The following is a 19,899-nucleotide window of genomic DNA, read 5'->3' as shown; positions in this document are numbered from 1 at the left end:
CATTGAAATATCTCTGATACATTTATTCCCTAATTCAATGAGAAGAAGTAGCCTACTTTGTGGAGCTTTTTTTCTTTTAGCCTCAAAACTTTTACCCATCTCATCTTGATTTTTTGTCAAAGCTACAATATCTTCCTCTTGAAATGATCACATTAGTACATTTAAAGATCGGTGCAAATGCTCCTGTTGCATCATTAGCACATCAGAGTGTCTGAGCTAATCCATGCTGAATTCATTTGCAGGTAATTAGCTAGTTAAAGAGCTAAGCTAACCAGCTAAACCGGGTATGGTGAGTAGGGCAGAACAGAAACCTGCTAATTATAGTGCTTAAACGTATACAATTATACTAGAGGCCATAGGCTACTTGTGTGATGGCACCTTCCTGTTTCTTGTGGTGGTTCATTACAAGCTGTAAGGTGTAGTAGACTATCTATATTTTCTGCACACAGCTGAGAGTCAAATTTAGCATTATGAAAATTAGTTTACAAACGTTATTTGGCGTTACCTAGAAGATCTGCGCCAGATCTCGCCAGAGTGTGTTGTTGAGACAGAGACAGCTGTTTTTGAACAAAGTTAATTTTCTCCTGATTTGACTGTTTGAAATTTGCCATTTTCATGTCAAATTGTTCAGAAGAGATGCGGTTTGGGGAAAATGAGTCCAGTAGTCAACTTACTTCAGTGACAATGGGATGAAAGAATCAACCATAGGGGGCAGAGTCATGGAGAAACCCATGTGACACAGATAGCCTACAGGAAACTGACTCATCATGGGGCGTCTTGTTTCTAAACTGTCTTTGTAATAAAGAATGTACTTTCTGAGAGGTTAAAGCAGGTTTGAGCAAACCAAGGGCTGTGGGCCAAATGTGGCCTATTGGGCTTTTTAATCCAGCCTGCGAAATATTGGTACAAAATTGTCCAAATTATACCAAAGACCGCAAACTTTGATGCGCGGGCAAAAATGGTGACCAATGCTGCTCTGTACTGCTCAATACTGGCCCAGCCTGGACCATAAAATTTTAAAACTTATCGTGGCCAATCAAGCCAAAAAGTTTGCCCACTGCTGGGTTAGAGTGACTTATGTGAAGAACTGCTGTTAATTTCTGCTGTTAAGTTAAATATTTTTTTAACATGAGAGTCTATGGAGATGAAAAACAGCAGAGAGAGGTGAGAGAAAATCAAAATGCTCTCAAAGCTGTGAACCATAAAAACTGAGCCATAGACTGGAAGACGCCAAAACGTAACATGATTAATCGTGGACAAGTCGCTACAAGTGACCGGTTTCCATGTTTCCAGTGTTTTTCTTGTTAAAGACAGCACCGACATTGGTTTAGCCTACTACGTGTCTCAGACAAGTACTGAAATATCTCATGTACTGCTGGAGCAAAGTGAAGAAACATTTTGAAATGTACTTTCTAGAGGGAGAGAACAAAATGTGGCCTATTTTCTGACGTGTAATAACTGTTTATGTACAAGAGGTCCAAACTGGAAATGGGTTTTAAGATAAATGCATGCCGTGCTATGTGCTTGCACTTTGGGTGTTTGGGTTTTTAACAGAAAGGTCACACTCGTCTAGCTACGTAGCCTACTGTAACAATGACAGATTCCCAGAGACAATGTGCTGAATGTTGCGCGACACAAACAAAAACAAAATTCCTCGCAGTATTAGGACATTGTCTCCTCGTGGTGCGGCCAAGCAGGGCTCACTCACGTCATCATCACAGCTGAGCGCTCATACTGTAACAATGGCGCCTGTACAGACAAAAAGAGAGAAAGAGAAAGAAAGAGAGAACATTGACTGACAGCAGAGCGGCCTCCTCTGCTCGTTGTGCATCTGCTGCTCTGATACCGAAGCTGTTTTCCAGCCGTGAACTCACAGTGGAGCCTGACAGTGGCCTGACAAACACCCGGACATGGACATCTCCTCCTGTCTGACGGGGCTGACAGCTCCTCAGACCTGTGTCCTGCTGTCCTGCTGTAATGAGATCATCTTCTACACCACCAGCAGCAGCAGCAGCAGCAGCTCCCCGGGGCTGAACGCTCCGCTGCCTGCTGGCTGCTGGCTCACGGGTTTACAGGAGCAACTCTGTGTGTGATCATCTGAACATGGAAAGTTTTAAAACAGGCACCAACTGTACAACTGGAGACAATGTTTACTTTAGTAGGACTGGAGTTATCATATCATCGTCTAATTTTAAAGTCACACTTAGCTGGAAGACCGTGGAAAGACGTCCTGGTCGTTCCAGAAATAACCGTTGAAATTTTGTACCATCATTCATGATCTGACACTATTGACTATCTGGCTACCAGAGACATTCTATATTATTATTGCCTAGAAGGACTTTCCTCTCATCTGTGTTTGAGGTGAAATGCTTCCGCAGCCACTGGGTGGACTGCCTTGAAGTTTGGTGCAGATGCTCATGTCCTCCTGAGGATGAACCGTAATTAACTTTGAGCCCTTAAACTCCTCAGGAATCTTATGTATCTTATGTATCCAACATAGACCTAATTAAATCTAAATGGCAACACTTAATTTTCTATCAAATGTCCCATCATTCCGACAATTCTTGCCTCCTATGGTCGGTCGGTATTTTTTTCTTTTTTTAAACATCCTACCTTTCCGACAATTCCTTTAATAGCATATTTTTTTCCCCAAAAGATTTTGCACTGGTTGGCCTTAGGCAATGATGAAAGGAGTTGGTTAAAAAGACCTGGGGCCTCATTTATCAAAGAGCGTGTAAAAGTCCTCTTAAATTTTCAGTACGACGGAAAGGCAAAATGTGCGTACGACCAAAAAATATACACTCTTTTCAGATCTATCAAACTCCGCGTACACACGGCTGCACGGTATTTCCCTTGATAGATCACACCGGACCTGAGAAAAGCGTGGATGAGAACACGCCTCATACCCAGCCCCCTAAACGGCCCCATACAACCATATGTGGTCAATGCAAATCAGTTACGTGCATATTAAGTAGCCATGTGCACTCTGGAAACGTGTGGAATGACGTCAGTGGAAGACGGTGAAGACAACAGACGGACGGAGAGCGGAGAAAGAAGCGGAATTTCTCTGAAAGCGAGATACACGGTAACAAGGCAATATCAGTCAGAAACATCATCTTGCATTGAAAGGCTACAATAAATACAAAAAACTCCCAAATCTAAATGAAACAGAACAGAAAGAAGAAGAATCATATTTATTCTGCCCCTTATTTTAGATTATGTCATAATAATTTAAAGCAGGGTTTCCACTGCCAGTCAGTACTACTTTGCACCCCTTTCCAATAACCCCCGATCCGTTCACTGGAAGATTTGATTTTCATTTGTGCATAGCTATAGCCTATATTAAAAAAAAACAAAAAAAACATTGAAGTCCACCAGTCTGTGACTTTTCCTAAAATGATGTTTGGCAGCACCCATTTTTGTTAAATACAATAAATATTATTCACACAAAAAATATCGATCATGTTTTCTCATTTGCTTTGATTTGCTCCGACATTATTGTGCTTGCTGCTTGCTTGTGTGTGTCCAGTCTGGCTACTTAACACACGCACGTCGCAGAAATTATTTTCCAGACTGGACAGACTGGTTGTGGAAGAGTTGTAGCCTACATGCAAGGGAAAAATATCAATATGATATTAAAAGAAAACGAAATTCGTTTTATAAAGCCAGTATTTAGGAGCAAACTAGAGTAAATGTACAGGGGAAAAATCTGAGTCGCTGTGCTTTTCATGTAAAGTGCCGACGTCAACACGTGTGCGGTGGTGGTGGTGGTGGGGGGGGGGTCATCATCACCACCACTTGCTACTTCAACACTTCAAACAGTGTCCGCGCTCCTCTCTCCCTCGCATACTGCAGTTCTCTGACTCTGCAGCGGCGTCGCCAATTCCTCCTGTTCTTCAAAAAGCGTGTAAATGCCGGTACGCCATGGTCGGACTGGTCGTAAATTTTTGCACTTACTCCCGACAAGTTTTGGTTTGATAGATCCCAAATTAGGCGGAGAAAAGTGCGTACGCACAAAATGGGGGAAAGAGCGTGTAAAAAAGCGTGTATCCACAATGATAAATGAGGCCCCTGGGGCCCCTGGGCCTCATTTATCAGTGGGCTGGGTATGAGGCGTGTTCTCATCCACGCTTTTCAAGGGAAATACCGTGCAGCCGTGTGTACGCGGAGTTTGATAGATCTGAAAAGAGTGTATATTTTTTGGTCGTACGCACATTTTGCCTTTCCGTCGTACTGAAAATTTAAGAGGACTTTTACACGCTCTTTGATAAATGAGGCCCCTGGGGCCTCATTTATCATTGTGGATACACCTTTTTTTACGCCATTTTCCCCTTGTTTTGTGCGTACGCACTTTTCTCCGCCAAATTTGGGATCTATCAAGCCAAAACCTGACGGGGAAAAGTGCGGACATTTACACCCATTTTGACCCTGGCGTACGCCTTTTTTGAGGAACAGGAGGAATTGGCGACACCGTTGCTGAGTCAGAGAACTGCAGTGTGAGAGGGAGAGAGGAGCGGAGTACATTTAGAAGAGCACAGAGGATTTTTTTAAAGTAATTGTGGTAGTGGTGGACCGTTGATGCTGGCAATCCAACCCGCTCTATAATAACACTAGGCTTTATGTTAATTGATAAACAGAGCGCATTGTGGATTTTGCTTTTTTGATTAGGCTATATGTGACGTCCGACAAGGATCAAACCATCCAAGTTTAAAAACACACCGGCAGCAGCGCCCGTGATCTGCAGCTACTGAGACTGTTATTATTCTGTCACCTGAGTTAACGAGGTGCACGTGTGTTTGGAGCTGACGAGAGGAGAGAATAAAGAGCGAGACAACGCGGCCTGAGGAGGAACTGTGAAGGACTCAGCTGTAATGGAAAATGACCTAAACCGAGTCCAGTAGAGCTGTAACTGTGTAGTGGGAAGGCCTGCAAAGTAATGGTAACTATCGTCCTGCTTCCTACATTGTTTTAACATCTAGGTAAAAAAAAAAAAAAAAAAAAAAAAGATTTTCTGGGAAAAACGGGCAGATTATATAAGATTCTTCTTCTTTCTGCTCCCTTTTGTTGAGATTTGGGAGGTTTTTGTTTTTATTGTAGCTTATTAAAATGCAAGATCATTTTTCTGACTGATTTATTGCCCGTGTATCTGCTTTCGGAGAAGCGGAGAAGTTCCGCTTCTTTCCCCCGTCCTCCGCCGGTTGTCTCCGTTGTCACTTTGTTGTCACAAAAGTTGCTGCGCCACAGAGAGCACATGGCTAATTAAATATGCACGTGCTGACCATATAGAGTTGTATATAGGCGTTCCGGGGGCGGAGTAAGAGGTGTGTTCACGTGTGCACCATTCTTGAGTCCTGTGTGATTTATTGCGGAGAGTTGTGCGTACGCATAGTTTGATTGATCTGAAAAAGGTGTAAATATTGAGGGTGTACGCCATTTTCGTCTTTTCGCCGTACGCAAATATTTAGTAGCAGTTTTACACCCTCTTTGATAAATGAGGCCCCAGGTAGAGGCGAGACAGGACAGATAGATAGAGTCCAGATAAGTAGGAGGGGTCACCTGTTGAGTAACGCACATTTCCTTATATTGAAAGCCTTGTCAGAATGGTGGGACGATGGCATGTCGGAATAGCAGTATACAGTATGTCGGAGTGGTGGTATGTCTAAATGGTGGGATGTCGGAATGACAGCATGTAACCGTATAGGTGTATGTGTAGGCTGTCTGATTCAGCTAATGGTATAATCTCAACATTAGTGAACCCTGCTATGCGGTCAGGTTCACCTCAAAACTATGGAACCACTGGAGTCTACATGTGTGATTATTTTATTCATTGTGGACCTATTACGAGTTTTATACCATGTCTGTACTTGACTTTAATCTTTTATATGGGCCACTTTGGAGTCTCAAATGAAGGCTATTAGTATTATTATTATCATCACTGTGCACTATCAAGTCGAATAGGTCCATGCAAAAACGAGCGTTTCTGTTGCTAGCTGTTCCTGAGAGACTGTTTAGAGGTAATGAGCTAATATAAGCATGCTGATGAGCTAAACTAATATCATTTAGCAAGTGCCATAATGCTAATGAGCTAAACTAATGTGGTTTCCATGGTGATCATTATACCTGTTAGATTTCAGTTTGTACGTTATTAGTATTTGCTGATGGAAGCACGTTCAGGCTCACAGACCTACAGGCCCGACTCGATCTAAGGAGGGAGGGTTTATCTTTGAGTTTCCTTTTCTAAGGTTTCCTTCATTTAGTTATTTTTTTATGCTAATTATGAAAACCTATTAATCCTCTCTCTCTCTATCGACATAAAATGCCAAATATTTCCTGGCTCCAGCTTCTGGACTCTTGATGGTGGCAAAATTAAACGCTGTTGGGGTTTTGGATCCAACAACATGCAATTTCAGACCATCTTGGGCAGACTAGACGATTACAAAGAAACAGCAAAAAAAAAAAAAAACTATTATTATTTGCGGCTCTAATGCTAATGTTATTTTTCAAAGGACTGTTCCTCGTCTGGGATTGGAAAGGGCCGCTTTTATGAGCCTCCAGAGCCCTTTGAGACACTGGATGTGATAATAAGCTGAACAAATAAACTTTTTCTTGACCTTCAAAGTGGGCCTTCGCAGCACACATTCCATTACGCAACAGTCTTCGGCTATTTTTAAACCTCATTTCTTTTTTGAAGCATCTGCACCAGCATCCGCATACTGCAACATACAGTACAATATCTACTGTGGGACCTAGGTCAAATATAAAGGTTACCACAACAGAAAAGAGAAGGAAATGGAACAAAGGTGTAGTGAAGGTATTCATGAACACACCTGAAGAACTGGCACGGTTGCCCTGAATATTTCTTGTTTGCTCGTCATCCATCCATGTGGCCTCTCTCTCTCTCATCAGATATGATGATACAACAGACACACTGTTCCCTCTCTATGAGCTGGTAGTAAAAACCTGTGGAGGTTTTCATTTGTTGCCATGAAGGCTCTTGGCAACAGACGACTGGGATCCGATCCAAGCAGTACTTAAGGTGTGTATGTAAACAGTGAAGCAGCCAGAAATAGAAAAAAGGGCCACGTTCTACCTCGTGTTGTGGAGACTGGATACGTCAGACACCACAGACCTTTAGACACACACACACAGTGCGTACATGTGCGACCCATAAGTCAGCCAAGTACGACTTCTTCTGTTTAGTGCGAGCCAGAGGTTGATTTAGTAGTGGACTGAACGACGAAGGCCACTTCAGACTCTCCCATGTTAGAAAAACTCCCAACGTGCAGGCGACGGGAAGCTGTTCAAGAAACACGAGTCACTAAATTTGTACCGACCCTTTCTTAATGATGCACTTATAAGGACTTGGCAGCGCAGGCGGTCGGTCAGATGGTCCAATAAACAGATCTCTGGATGTTAAGATTGTTGGAATAGGTTTTGAAAAAGACTCGGCGTTTATCTCACTCAAAAGAATCTGTGGCTTTAGCAGTTAAAGTTATGACGTTCGAAGAGAAGTTTATCAGATGACTTTTTGTTGTGTATTATAAACACTGTTGTTCCTTTGTTGCACCAGTAGGTGGCGGCAAAGCTCTATCGCCAAGTCTGAAGAACTTTTACACAGAAAAATTTAATGAAATAAAGGAAAAATGAATCAATAATTCAGTGTTATGTTGAAGGCCTGAATGTCCGTGAAATCAAACCACTCACAAACATCTAAACATTTTATTATGAAAATAAGACGGACATCATTTCCTTCAAACATGCAATAAGAGCTGATGGACACACACACATGAAGACTTGTGTTTTTTTTTTTTGTTTTGCCGACAGTCTCTCTGCTACACCTGCAGTGCAGTTCATAACGTGTGGATGGTTCAGAGGATGCCACAGTGTGAGGAAGTGCTGCGCGACCATCCACGGTCATTTATAGTATATGAATATGACAACAACGACGTACACAGTGTCTGTAATGTGGCTCGCCGATGAAAAGAGTGAATGTGTCTGTGTGTAATTAGAGGCTTCTCAGCAGGAAGTAGTACTGCCGCTGCTGCTGCTGCTGTCATTGTCGTCGTTGTTGTTGTTCACTTGGCCTCCTGAGCTTTTTTGGCGCTCTGTTTCTCCTTTGCCTGATGAGAGAAGCCCAGAGAGATTTTCATTAGTGTCCCTTATATACACAAAATCAGCAAAGAATACACATCTAATCACTAAATACACATAAAACCTATCAGATGTTTTATTCACAAATATTAGATATTCAATTGTCATTGCTGTGGACGTAAAAAACTCATTTCCAAGTCATATTCATACACTCAACATGGCTGTGAGACGACACTTCTGCCCTCTAGTGGACAGACGATTGAATTTCAATGTTTTGTGATTTCATTTCATGTCGTTGCGTTTATCAATAATTTTTTCTTTCCAGTAACAATTCACATTCTCAACAGTCTTTCATTATCTGTCCTTAAATACCTGCCGCTGTTGGCCCAGACTCCTTTCTTGTGATATGTTGTTGCATATAACCCTGTTATTAACCGTCTTTATGTATTTGTGTTGTGATGTTGCAACTAATCCTCGCTATTAACCCTGCTTGTTCTTTGTCTTTCATGTTCTGTCAGTTTAGCCTTCCTAACACTTTGTAATACTAGTGTGTTGTTATATTTCTCTGCCTTGCCCGCCACTGCCTGTCTTGCTGCTTTGCCTGTATGACTGAATAGCTGTTTAACCCTTTCTTGTCCATGTCACTCTCTTGCTGTTTGTCTGTATAGCCATGCTTGTGTATTGTCTTTGCCAGGGGTGTGTGTGTGTGTGTGTGCCTGAGTGAGGAACACACACACACACACACTATGTGCTATGTGCGGCGAGTAGGCTACAAACTGGTTATGGGGGGCGGGGGGCGCATGGCCATTGCAGGGGGGGTGCGGGCGCTGTAAACCGGCGGCGGAATTGCTGCGAAGCTCCGAGCAACGGAGATCATGTGCGAGCCCTCCCGTTCACATCATTGCATTTGTCAATCGCTGTGTTTTATTTTGAAAATTAACCGGATTCTCTCGCTGTTTCTTTGTGCGACTTCCTGCCCAGCTTGACAGGATCGCACGGGGCGCTGCTGCTGTGAACCAGAGCGATATGGCTCTGGTGTGAACGACACAATCGTTAACATCAAAGGGCTCCGCGGCTACTCGCGGCGCTTCTGCGGCCGGTGTGTCCCTGGCGTATAGACGCGTCTCCGCGCTGGTCGGTCGCTTCTGCGCCGTGTGTGTGTGTGTGTGTGTGTGTGTGTGTGTGTGCGTGCGTGCGTGCATCTCTGTTTAGATACTGACAAATAGCCTACATAAACGCACACACAAGCTAGAAAGTTGGCTCATCTGACAGCTGCCTGTCAATATTGGTTTGAGTAATTAGTTGTGATTAACATTACTGTCAATCTGCTTTCAAAGACTAAAAAAAGACTATTGACTAAAACTAGACTAAAATACTTTGGATTTTCTTTGACTAAAACTAGACTAAAATGCCAAGACTTTTCGTCGACTAAATGTGACTAAACAAAAAAGAATACAAGCTGACTAAATATGACTAAAACTTATAAGGGCATTTGACACAAGACTAAGACTAAAACTAAATTGAAAAATAGCTGACAAAATTAACACTGGTGCCACCGTCTTTAACCAATACTTTTTTTCACAGCCTTCTCTCCCCCTCCCTTCAAGAAGCTTGTGCTTTTTGTCAGGCCATCATTGCAAATAAGAACTTGTTCTTAAAGGGACAACGAGGAGTTTCTATTCGGTTATAAAAAAGTCTCACGTTAATGTGGATGAATCTCCGCTACTCACACTTGTTAATGGCTCCATTTTCGCTAAATATATCGATCTGTCTCTATCGTTATTTTGTTATTATTAGTGGTGGCGGAAATGCTGGTCGAGCCGACCAGCGTTTCCTTCATGGCGAGTTATGAGAATAACGCCGCAGAATCGCCGTTTATGGTCGGAACTACGATGGTATGTGAACCTCTTTGAACCTCTGACTTTAATTTTTGATGAATGAAAACATGAGTCCGTCTTGCGCCGGGTCAAAGAAATGTACGGTGCGCGCGGAGGCTCATAAATGTAGTGTGAAAACGCTTCGCTTTTCCAAAACTCCTCGTTGTCCCTTTAATGATTTTTGCCTGGTTAAATAAAAATAAAATAAGAATAAATGCAACTAAAATTAAATATTGGTGATTTCCAAAATAATGTGAATGTTTATAAAAAATAAATAACCAATCATCTTTCAGTAAAGTAAAGATATTTTTATCTTTCCTAAAAACTTGTGCCCTGAAAATAAAAATTCCCTCGTCATCGCTACACCGTCTCCAAAAGAAAGACGATGTGTTGTGCACGGGAGGAAAAGGATGGATGGATAACGTGCTGTTATTGTTATTTTATGCCAATTGAGGAATTTAATTTGTTTATCCGGGTGTTTTAGCTCTTTTCTCCAGAGCGGAAAAAGATGCAAATGAAATGATGAATCAATGATGGAAAAAACTACCTGAAGGCAAAACTTCAAATCCATAGTCAGAGAAACCCCAAATAAAAACACAGTGTTGTAGAAAGACTCAGTATAGAGAGAAAAAAAATTACCTTCTCCACCAAAGGTATTAACTGCTGATACTCTGCCAGCGTCTTCAGTAGCTCCATGATGAAAGGAAGGTAGTTGTGCTTTCGTCGAATGTTTTCAATCTGTAACAAAAAAATAAAATAATAAAAAACACATAAATCCAAGAGGTAAATGAAAACCTGAGTGAGAGAGGAAATAATGTACAAAACCTCCGAGGCTAAAATACATTTACAGGAGAGAAAAAATAAACTGCACTATAAAGCTTTATGGACCATTCTCCTGTGCTTGTACCATAATAAATGTGACACAAAATGCAGCACGTAACCGATAACTGTTAAGACACACCCACCTTATATCTTTTAAGTTTCTGATTTTCCTCTTCAATAAGGAGCTGGTACTTGGCAATTTCTGACTGGATGGAGCTAAGAAACGTGCTGCTCTGGTCTGTGTCCATCGGCTCGTCCTGGGGACAGAAGAGAGAGAGAAAAAAAGGTTTCTGTGAATCCAAGATACAACGTGAGGAGGTGGAATCAAAGAGGAAAGAGAGACATTTGGTCAAGAAGATGATTATATTGATTAAACTAAAGCCACTTGTGAGTAGAACCAATATTAATGTAATTGCTGGCTTTGGTTTATGTCCTCTAACGTTGTATTTGAAAACCTTGCTGTCTGCTGACCTCCAGTGGTTGAAGGTTTGAACATGCAGTAGCAGGGTGTTATCAGTAAACCATGACATCAGCGTTGGCTCCACGTGGAACAGACAGAACCCACTGATGCTGCTGCAGGTGTGGCCGACTGCAGCTCCAACACACCTGAACTAGACCAGAGGGTGAAGGTAATCTTCAACCCCTCCCTGAACCCGTCATGACTACGTCCTGGAAATGTGTGAAATATATAAACTGCTGAGTTGTAACTGATCACTGATCTGTGTATCATTGGACTGGTTGAAGCCTTGAACCCGAGTAAAACAATTCAAACTGTAAATTAATTTTCAGATGAAGCCACTGTCTCAGAATGAACTCTTAAAACACAATTTTCACCCATCGCCATCAGCCAAAACTATAAAAACAGCCACCTGTTTCAATGATGTGGCTGATCGCTGTAATCAGCCTGTATTCTAGGGCTGACCCAAAAAAATCGAAGCTTCGAAGCTTTGTTCCTTACCATGGTAATCGATCATGAAGTCCGTGATCGATTCCTTTTTTTTTTTTTCATTTGACAATGGTTCTCATCGGCAATTGTTACATTACAATGAGTAGGCTACTTGGCATCCTGGAAACCTGCCTGATTTTGGAGATATGCAGTGTTTGTTTGCCATTACTTTCATTATTTCCGCTACGATCAGACGTTACGATCGCGCAGCCCCCCGGCCGTCGAAGCTTCGATTTTGATCGATTTTATGTCCGCAAAGCTTTGATTATCAAAATATGATAATCAGGACAGCCCTACTGTATTCCTTCACTTTTATTTCCTATTATTCCTAATTAGAAAAACTCATTGGCTCCTTTTCCCCTAATTTACATAAACATACCATGATGGATGATTAGGGCCAAAAAATAATTCACAGACTTCGAGAATAAAGTCATAGTTTTACAAGAATAAAGTCATTATATTATGAGAAAATATAGCAGTGACTTCCTCCAAGGCCACCTGGTGCTTTCTGGGGAATAGATGCATTTTCTTACATATTCTTCTCAGAGTCCTGATACTGATGACAATGTGGTGCTGATGTGCCAAAAGATTAAAGTATGCCCCAGTATGTAGAATTACTGGTACTGGTAGCTACTCTGGTTGAGAAGAGCAACTGTCTGCTGTATCGGTAACAGCGGTGCCGTCGTCGGTACCGATAACTGGGCTTGATCTGGGGCTCTGCAGCTTAGCGGAGCTGCGATGTAGCCTGGCACTTCAATGAGTTTAGAAACATTATTTCAAGGTCGAAAAACGACATAGTGGGGCTCTCCCTGTTTGTGAAACCTATACTTTATAACAACTTCACGAAAATGCTCCACGGCTCACATTTTAACAACGTTCCTCCTCTAAAACAACAGGTTATATGACTTTATTCTCGTAATATTATGACTTTATTCTCGAAGCCTGTGAAAAAATGTTTTTCTCAATGTGGCCCTAATACTCTGTCGTACACATACATATTGATTTCTAAAATCCTTTTCTCTCTTTCCCAGGTCACAGTCCAACAACACGTCTAAACCCCCCAGGAGGAGAGGGTTTTGTTGCTCCCTCGTGTCCCCTAACACAGCAGATCAATAGATTGTTTAAACTAAACAATGAAAACATAGGCTTTTATAATTTGAAGAGAAAGTAGAGACATTTAAACCTGTTTAACGATGCAGAACCATTGATGAGTCGATCTACAAAAACACTCAAGGCTTTGATGTTTTTTCTTTCACCTCTCATTCACAAACTTTCAAGGATATAAGGGGCCCAGTACAGCTCACCACAGCTATCAACTCCAACTTCTTGAAAGCCTGACAACTGATGAATATCACATGTGGCCTCCCAGGGAGAAAGCAAAATAATGAATTATTCCCTCTCATGTCTGTTGCTGCTGCATCCAGCTCTTTTGCTGCCACTCACCTCGGTAAGCTGAGTCTGGAGCTCTGCGATTTTCCTCTCGTATATCATCTTTCTATCCGACACGATGGCCATTAGGTTGAACCGGATCTCACCTTCGCTGTACCTGAAGAGGGGGGAAACGATAGAAGCTCAGTGAAAACACAGAGTGATGCGCTGTCAAACAGAATCAAGGCGGTCTTCGGCTGCCAGAGAAACAAGTCAATACTTCGCAGAACAGAACATCATCTCTGCATGATACCAGCTCGAGCTATGAGAAACGCCGATAAACCATAAGAAATGGATGAGAAATGTCAACATGACTGCTCACTACTTTAATTCATTCTAGTGTCTAAATCCAACCGGAGCACACAGACTGTCACCATGGCACACTGTTGTGCTGTGTACAAGTGAGAGGTAATAATAACAGCCTTAAAGGGATAGTTCAACATTTTGGCAAATTCTCCTATTGCCATAATCCCTATAGTCATAGCAGTAGGTTCATTACCTTTAATTATAGGTGCATGCTGTTTTGAGATCAGCGGGACAGAGACGTGAGCTGCTCAGTGAACACAATGGAGGTGAACGGTACTTTTGCCTTTTCCCTCATCAAACTCATAAAATACACAAAGCAACAACTCAGAAATCCTCTCGTGGACAAGTTGTGACCTGCACATTCACCACGCTATGAAATAATAACATAACATTACGAGACAGAGTTGTTCTCGAGGCAAATGCGTAGGAGTGAGTTCAAAAGTTTAAGTAGTTCTGAGTATTTGCTTTGTGTGTCCTAATGTTACATGATTATTTCACAGCGTGGTGAATGTGCAGGTCACAACTTGCCCTTGACAGCATTTTGGAGTTGTAGGATTGTGTATTTGATGAGGCAAAAGGTGAAAGTACTGTTACCTCCATTGTGTTCCCTGAGCAGCTCACGTCTCTGCCCCGCTTATCTCAAAACATCATGCACCGATAATTGAAGGTAACAAACCTACTGCTATGACTATAGGGATTATGGCAATAGGAGAATGTGCCAAAATGTTGAACTATCCCTTTAAAATTACACTTTAATCTGACATTAGTCTCATGAAATTAAAAACACTCACTTCTGTATTCTTTTCTCAATCACTGGGCGAACTGCACTGATCCAGTCATCCTGGTTGCACGCACCTGGGGAGGAGGAGGAGGGGGGGGGGGGATAATAATAAATTAACAATACTGCAGGTGTCAGTAGATACAGCACCAGCAAGCGCACACACGCTGTACATCATCATAAAAACAGACACTTTTAAAAGGAAATGGTCCGTGGCCAGCCAGACGAAATTTCGGCAGTGCACAGCGGGGGCCCCCACGCCGAGGGAGCTTCACACATTAAACTGACAGTTTTTGGTGCTTGAAACCTTAAAGCCAGAAGAGAGAAATAACAAATGACTATCTTTTTTTTTTTTTGCTCACCCAGGTCAATTGGTCCCTCTCGAAGTCCATCCAGCTCGTATAGTCTGCCGTTTACAGGAACATAGCTCACAAAGTGAAAGGCGTCCTCGTCCTTCGCTGAGGACTTTGCATCAAATTCAAACATTTGCTGCCTACAGGAAAAAGAAAAGAATAATTATCATTAGGGTTGCAACTAACGATTATTTGAATAATCGATTAATTGGTCAATTATTTTTGCGATTAATCGATGAATCTGATTTTTAAATTTTGTTTCTCTATATTGAAAAACAGAACATTATTTCAAATCGGTAGTGCAGAAAAGTGCATAAATAACAGGTTGCTGCTTGATGATTCTGAGGTGGTAAAGTAATAAATTATTAAGAATAATTACTTAGTAAGTTTTGCTTTATATAACAAAAACATGTTATCCTAATCTGCATTAATAATTTTGAGTGACCAATCCATGAACCGGCCTCACGTCCATGTTTCCCAGGTGCATTAGCAACAGACGGGCCGGTGGCTTTTCCCCAAAGTCAGAACGAGGAGATAAAAATAACATGAAGCCAATCTCTGGCTCTTTTTCTCTCCAGCTGGATGAGATATGAGCAGGAGGAGCTTTACCTGGCAAAGCTGTTGTGAACTTGTCGGATCACTTCGGAGTTGCTCAGAGCCAAACCCTTCATCTGTGGAGAGTGCAGAGAGGGAGAAGCATTATTATTATTATAATACTGACGATTATAACCCTTCTATTAAAAAGATGCTGCGTCATAAAGAAGCACTGTATGGAACAAATTATGCATTCATCTTCCAAGAAGCTTCAGCATCCAATCAATATTTCATTTTCCGCAAAATTACAGTTACTGATTGAAAATACATTACTTATCTTTTTAATGTACCAATAAATACATGGATTAAAATATGTAAGAATTCCAGTTTTGCTTGTTTTAGCCTTTTCATTGTTACCATCTCTAACATAAGAAAAAGTAGCAACATCTCTCAACTTTCAGGTTCAAATCAAAGACGAACGTCATAAATAAGTACAGCCTGGTTCCTCTGAATATCTGCAGGACAGACAACTGAGTCATCTCAGGTTTTAAAAGGTAAGAGGATAAAACTGTCAAGTGTTGGAGACAGAAGGAGAAATTACTGTAGTGAGCTGTGCAATGAGTTACTGCTCCGAGGGGGAAAGCTGTGCAAATGTGTTTTTTTTGGAGCGAAGGATGCATAATGCATTACTTACTATTTCAGTTTCAGCCTAATGTTGGTGATGCTGAACTTAAAGGGATAGTTCACCCAAAATTGAAATTTCCCTCATGTCGACTAAGGGCTGGGAGAAGTTTCAGAGTCCTCCGTGCCTTCTCTGAGTTACAGGGGGTCTCGTCGTGCATGTCCATATAACGGTTCCAAATGGATACCAACTGTCTTCGTAACAAAAAGACACACTAAAAAACATCCAAATACCTCTATGCTGCTCGTATGTAATGTCCGTCTTGTATTGAAGCCCCGAAATCCGAAATTGTCCCCCAAAAAAAATTAAATAAGTCTATATTTCAAGCTTCTTTTGTAGCGGAAGCTTCTCGAAGCTCCTCTTCCCGGTTCGTCAAATTTGGACGAACTGGGAAGAGGAGCTTCCGCTACAAACAAGCTTGAAATATAGACTTATTTAATTTTTTTCAGGGCAATTTCGCATTTCAGGGCTTCGACACAAGACGGACATTACATACGAGCAGGATGGAGGTATTTGGATGTTTTTTGGTGTGTCTTTTTGTTACGAAGACAGTTGGTATCCATTTGCAACCGTTATATGGACATGCACTGCTATGCCGAGACCCCCTGTAACTCAGAGAAGCCACGGAGGACTCTGAAACTTCTCCCAGCCCTTAGTCGACATGAGGATGAGTAGATAATGAGTGAAATTTCAATTTTGGGTGAACTATCCCTTTAAAAAGGGAAGTTCGTAGTGACAATGTAACATAATGTATATCATCCCTGAACTATGTCACACACAAAATCAAAGCCATAGTTTGTTTTTGGTTTTTTCCTTTTTGTTGAGGGGCGGGGTGGGGGGTTTCAAGACACAAATACCATGAACGTACAGCGGCGTCGAAACTCTGTGAGAACTCTCTGAACTCTGTGAGCGTGTCTCCGAGCAGCATGTCAGAATGGGTGCAGTTGAGCAGAACGCTGACGATGGCCTGGGTGGCGCAGGCGTTGTTGATGACCTGGAAATAAAACAAATACACAACAAGTAGTTAGACTACGGTATTAGATTAGAGACAATCCTCACTGATGCTTTGCTGAGTTATTCAAACAGAAAGTAGATGACATATCATAAAATGAATGGTGGGTTTCTGTGGTAAAATTACAGTTTTATGATCGTCTGCAAGTCTGTGCAAACAAAGCTTCAAATATGACGACTGTATGTAAGTGCTTATCTGCATAAAGAGTGAGATCTTCCTCTTCTTCCCCTCTGTGTGCATCCTGATACTTTGTAATGAGCTGTGTGCTTTACCGTATGTCATAGGTCCAGTCAAATGTCTCATTCATTAGACTGTTTAGCAGGAAAACTAATATGCATCATCTCCTCATCTGATGCAGCCTTAGACGGTTTTGTGGAGATGTAAACAATAATGACGAGACATTAGACGGAGGCGAGTCGAGTCAGTTTACTCTGCACAACTATAAAGACTAGCAGCTCTAGTGTAATATTAATATATACCTGCTTTTCTTTTGGTCATCATTATCATCATCATCAGAACTTAAGTAATTAATTGACTGACAAACTAAATCTTCTTAAGCTATTTACTAAATTGGTACTCATTATAAAGGTAACACTTTATAATAAGTAGACACTATTAAGCATTAGTTATAGTTAAGCATTAAATACTGAATTTGTCATAAATAACACATGAATACTCATTAGTATGTAGTTTATAAGCACAGTTAAAAATGTTTTACTCATCATTGATAAGCACTAACTGTATTTATAAACTACATACTGATGAGTATTCATGTGTTAATGAAGAATTCAGTATTTATTAATGCTAAACTAATGCTTAATAGTGTGCACTTACCTAAGTGTTATCAAAAAAAACACTGAACTGTTAATCAATAAAGTATTTTTAACTTAGAACTATATTTCAGCAGTAACATGCTGAACCAAAGGCGTCAAGGAGGAAACTTAGAAACCAGTCGGTATGAAATAAGATGGGTAAAAGAGGGTCAGCTGGTGATAGACCTGTATAGATTTTCCTTTACAACAACTGAGTTGGATAAAAGTAAATACAATAATATTTAGCCAATGTGTAAAAGGTTCAGTGTGTGTGTTTCTATGTAATAACAACACAACATGCCTGTTTTGCGAAGAAGATGTGGTCGAGTCTTGAATCCTGGACAATGGATCCTGCTGGCTCCTCACCTGGCTGCCACTTGAAGAGGAAAATCAGGCCGTGAACTGGTCTGGATGGAACAGAGCAAAAATACATTAAAAAAAAAAGGTCTGTGTTTTTAGATGGGAGCATGCAAGATACTGTCTGAAGCTGCATGTATGAACCTACTTCAAGTTGTCAAAGTTCTCTGGCTCCATACTCCATATCTCCTCAACCTGGGCTCCTTTGCAGCCTGCCAATGACAAGTTGCACAGATTATACATTTTGCATATTTAATTTGGCACAGTTTCTTGTATTTATTTAAAACATATTGATGTACATAATCTATATGGATGTATATGTAGTGTGTATATTTTTTCGGACTTTTCTTATCTCCGTTTTATTTTTGCTCTACCATGCCCTTATATTACCGGTATATAATATTATATAACAAGGTGGACTGGACTGACAACACCACTGCACTCTATAAAAAGCTGCTCAGGAGGCTGAGGTCTTTTGGAGTTAGGGGTGCACACTCCTAGACCTTCTATGACACTGCGGTAGCATCAGTTATTCTGTGTGGAGTGGTGTACTGGAGCAGCAGCATCTCAGCTGTGGACAGGAAGAGACAAAACAAATTGGTCAAGGAGGCCAGCTCTGTCCTGAGATGAGATGTCAACTTGACCTGGTGGAAGTTGTTGGAGAGAGGAGAATGATGGGCAAGCTGTCATCTCTGGTGCACAATGACTCTCACACCCCATGAGGGATCTCCTGAGTCCTGACCGAACTAGAGAGCTCCATCAGTGACCAGCTCCTTCAGCCAAAGTGTGTGAAGGAGTTTTATCACCTGTCCTTCCTCCCTGCAGCTGTCAAGACTCCACAATAAGAGCTGCTCTGACCACTAAACATAGTTAAAATATTCCATATATTTCTTCTTAGTTATTATCTCTGTCTTGATCATAATCCTAACCATAATCTGTTACAATTACTGTTACTGCTATTGCCATCTGCTATTTATTAACTGTTCTATACATTTCTCTGCTGCTGCAACCCTGTACATTTCCCCACTATGAGACATATTATTGTATTATTATACCGGTATGCATTGTGCGCTACTGGATACTTGAATTTCCTTTGGGATCAGTAAAGAATCTCTAGTCCCTCAGTCTGTGAAGCCATCAAACACTCACATTCACACTTTAAATTAGTGCTGCAGTCTAAAAATAATTAAATAAATAAAAAAACAGAGGGAGATTATCTGATAACAGACAACTGGGGGGGGGGGGGGCAGCTTCTCTCGAGTCTCGTGTTTTTGTTTCACTGGAACAACAAACGTCATCATTCATGATGAGCGACGATTTGTTTTCACCACGCGCCGTTATTTTGAACGCTGAGTAATGCTAGCCAGTTAGCATGTCCAGGTACATTAGCAAAGAAGACTCTGTGCCACACGCAACTCTGAGGATGAAGATGCGTTAAAAAAAAAACTAAACAAATGCACCGCCTCTAAAATATCACCCGCTGTTGTATTTCCTTCCTTCCTTCCTTCCTTCTTGCATCAGAAATCAATGGCAGCCAATGGAAGCTAATTTAACGGTTAGCTAACTAGCACTGTCGCATAGCGCATAGCCACGTTACATTGAATGAGCAGCAGTTTTAGCATTTAGCTTCCGTTAGCTTACCGAAACCTTTAATCAGCTCCGTAAACACCCCGGGGTCGCTCTCCATCAGACACCACTCTCCCGCGCTTCCAGCCATTCTTCAACAGTGTTGTTTATCCAAGCTAACTGTGCACATAAACAAGATGCTAATGCCCTAGCTTAGCAATAATAATACACCCCCGTCGGAGAAGCTAATTTCGCTGAAGCAAACTGAAGAAGCGACGTGACGCGGTGCAATGTGGGTAATCTGGGTTTTGGTGCGCGTGTTTCGAGTGACAGCG

General features: G+C 41.4%; 1 protein-coding gene across 1 annotated transcript; it reads right to left on the bottom strand.

The window, feature by feature from the left end:
• Positions 1-7,711: 7,711 nt before the first annotated feature.
• On the bottom strand, positions 7,712-19,871 carry uchl5 (ubiquitin carboxyl-terminal hydrolase L5). Its single transcript, XM_083969816.1, has 11 exons — positions 19,640-19,871; positions 18,147-18,210; positions 17,943-18,048; positions 16,686-16,811; positions 15,211-15,272; positions 14,611-14,741; positions 14,262-14,325; positions 13,180-13,282; positions 10,934-11,047; positions 10,608-10,706; positions 7,712-8,120 (listed from the first exon to the last, which is right to left on the bottom strand). The coding sequence occupies exons 1-11, from the start codon at positions 19,713-19,715 to the stop codon at positions 8,076-8,078; spliced, it is 990 nt and encodes a 329-aa protein (XP_083825942.1). The 5' UTR covers positions 19,716-19,871; the 3' UTR covers positions 7,712-8,075.
• Between the last annotated feature and the right edge of the window lie 28 nt (positions 19,872-19,899).

The sequence above is a fragment of the Trachurus trachurus genome, assembly GCF_905171665.1.
Source record: "Trachurus trachurus genome assembly, chromosome: 4".
In the NCBI taxonomy this organism is placed as follows: Eukaryota; Metazoa; Chordata; class Actinopteri; order Carangiformes; family Carangidae; genus Trachurus; species Trachurus trachurus.
This window is presented reverse-complemented; position numbering and strand designations above follow the sequence as displayed.

Bases quoted from the DNA above. Each gene is read 5' to 3' on its own strand.
- uchl5 (XM_083969816.1), bottom strand. From the start codon at position 19,715: ATGGCTGGAAGCGCGGGAGAGTGGTGTCTGATGGAGAGCGACCCCGGG. The intron at 18,049-18,146 runs GTAGGTTCATAC...TGTTCCATCCAG, and splicing joins GAGAACTTTGACAACTTGAA to ACCAGTTCACGGCCTGATTT. The intron at 16,812-17,942 runs GCATGTTGTGTT...TTTTATTTCCAG, and splicing joins ACATCTTCTTCGCAAAACAG to GTCATCAACAACGCCTGCGC.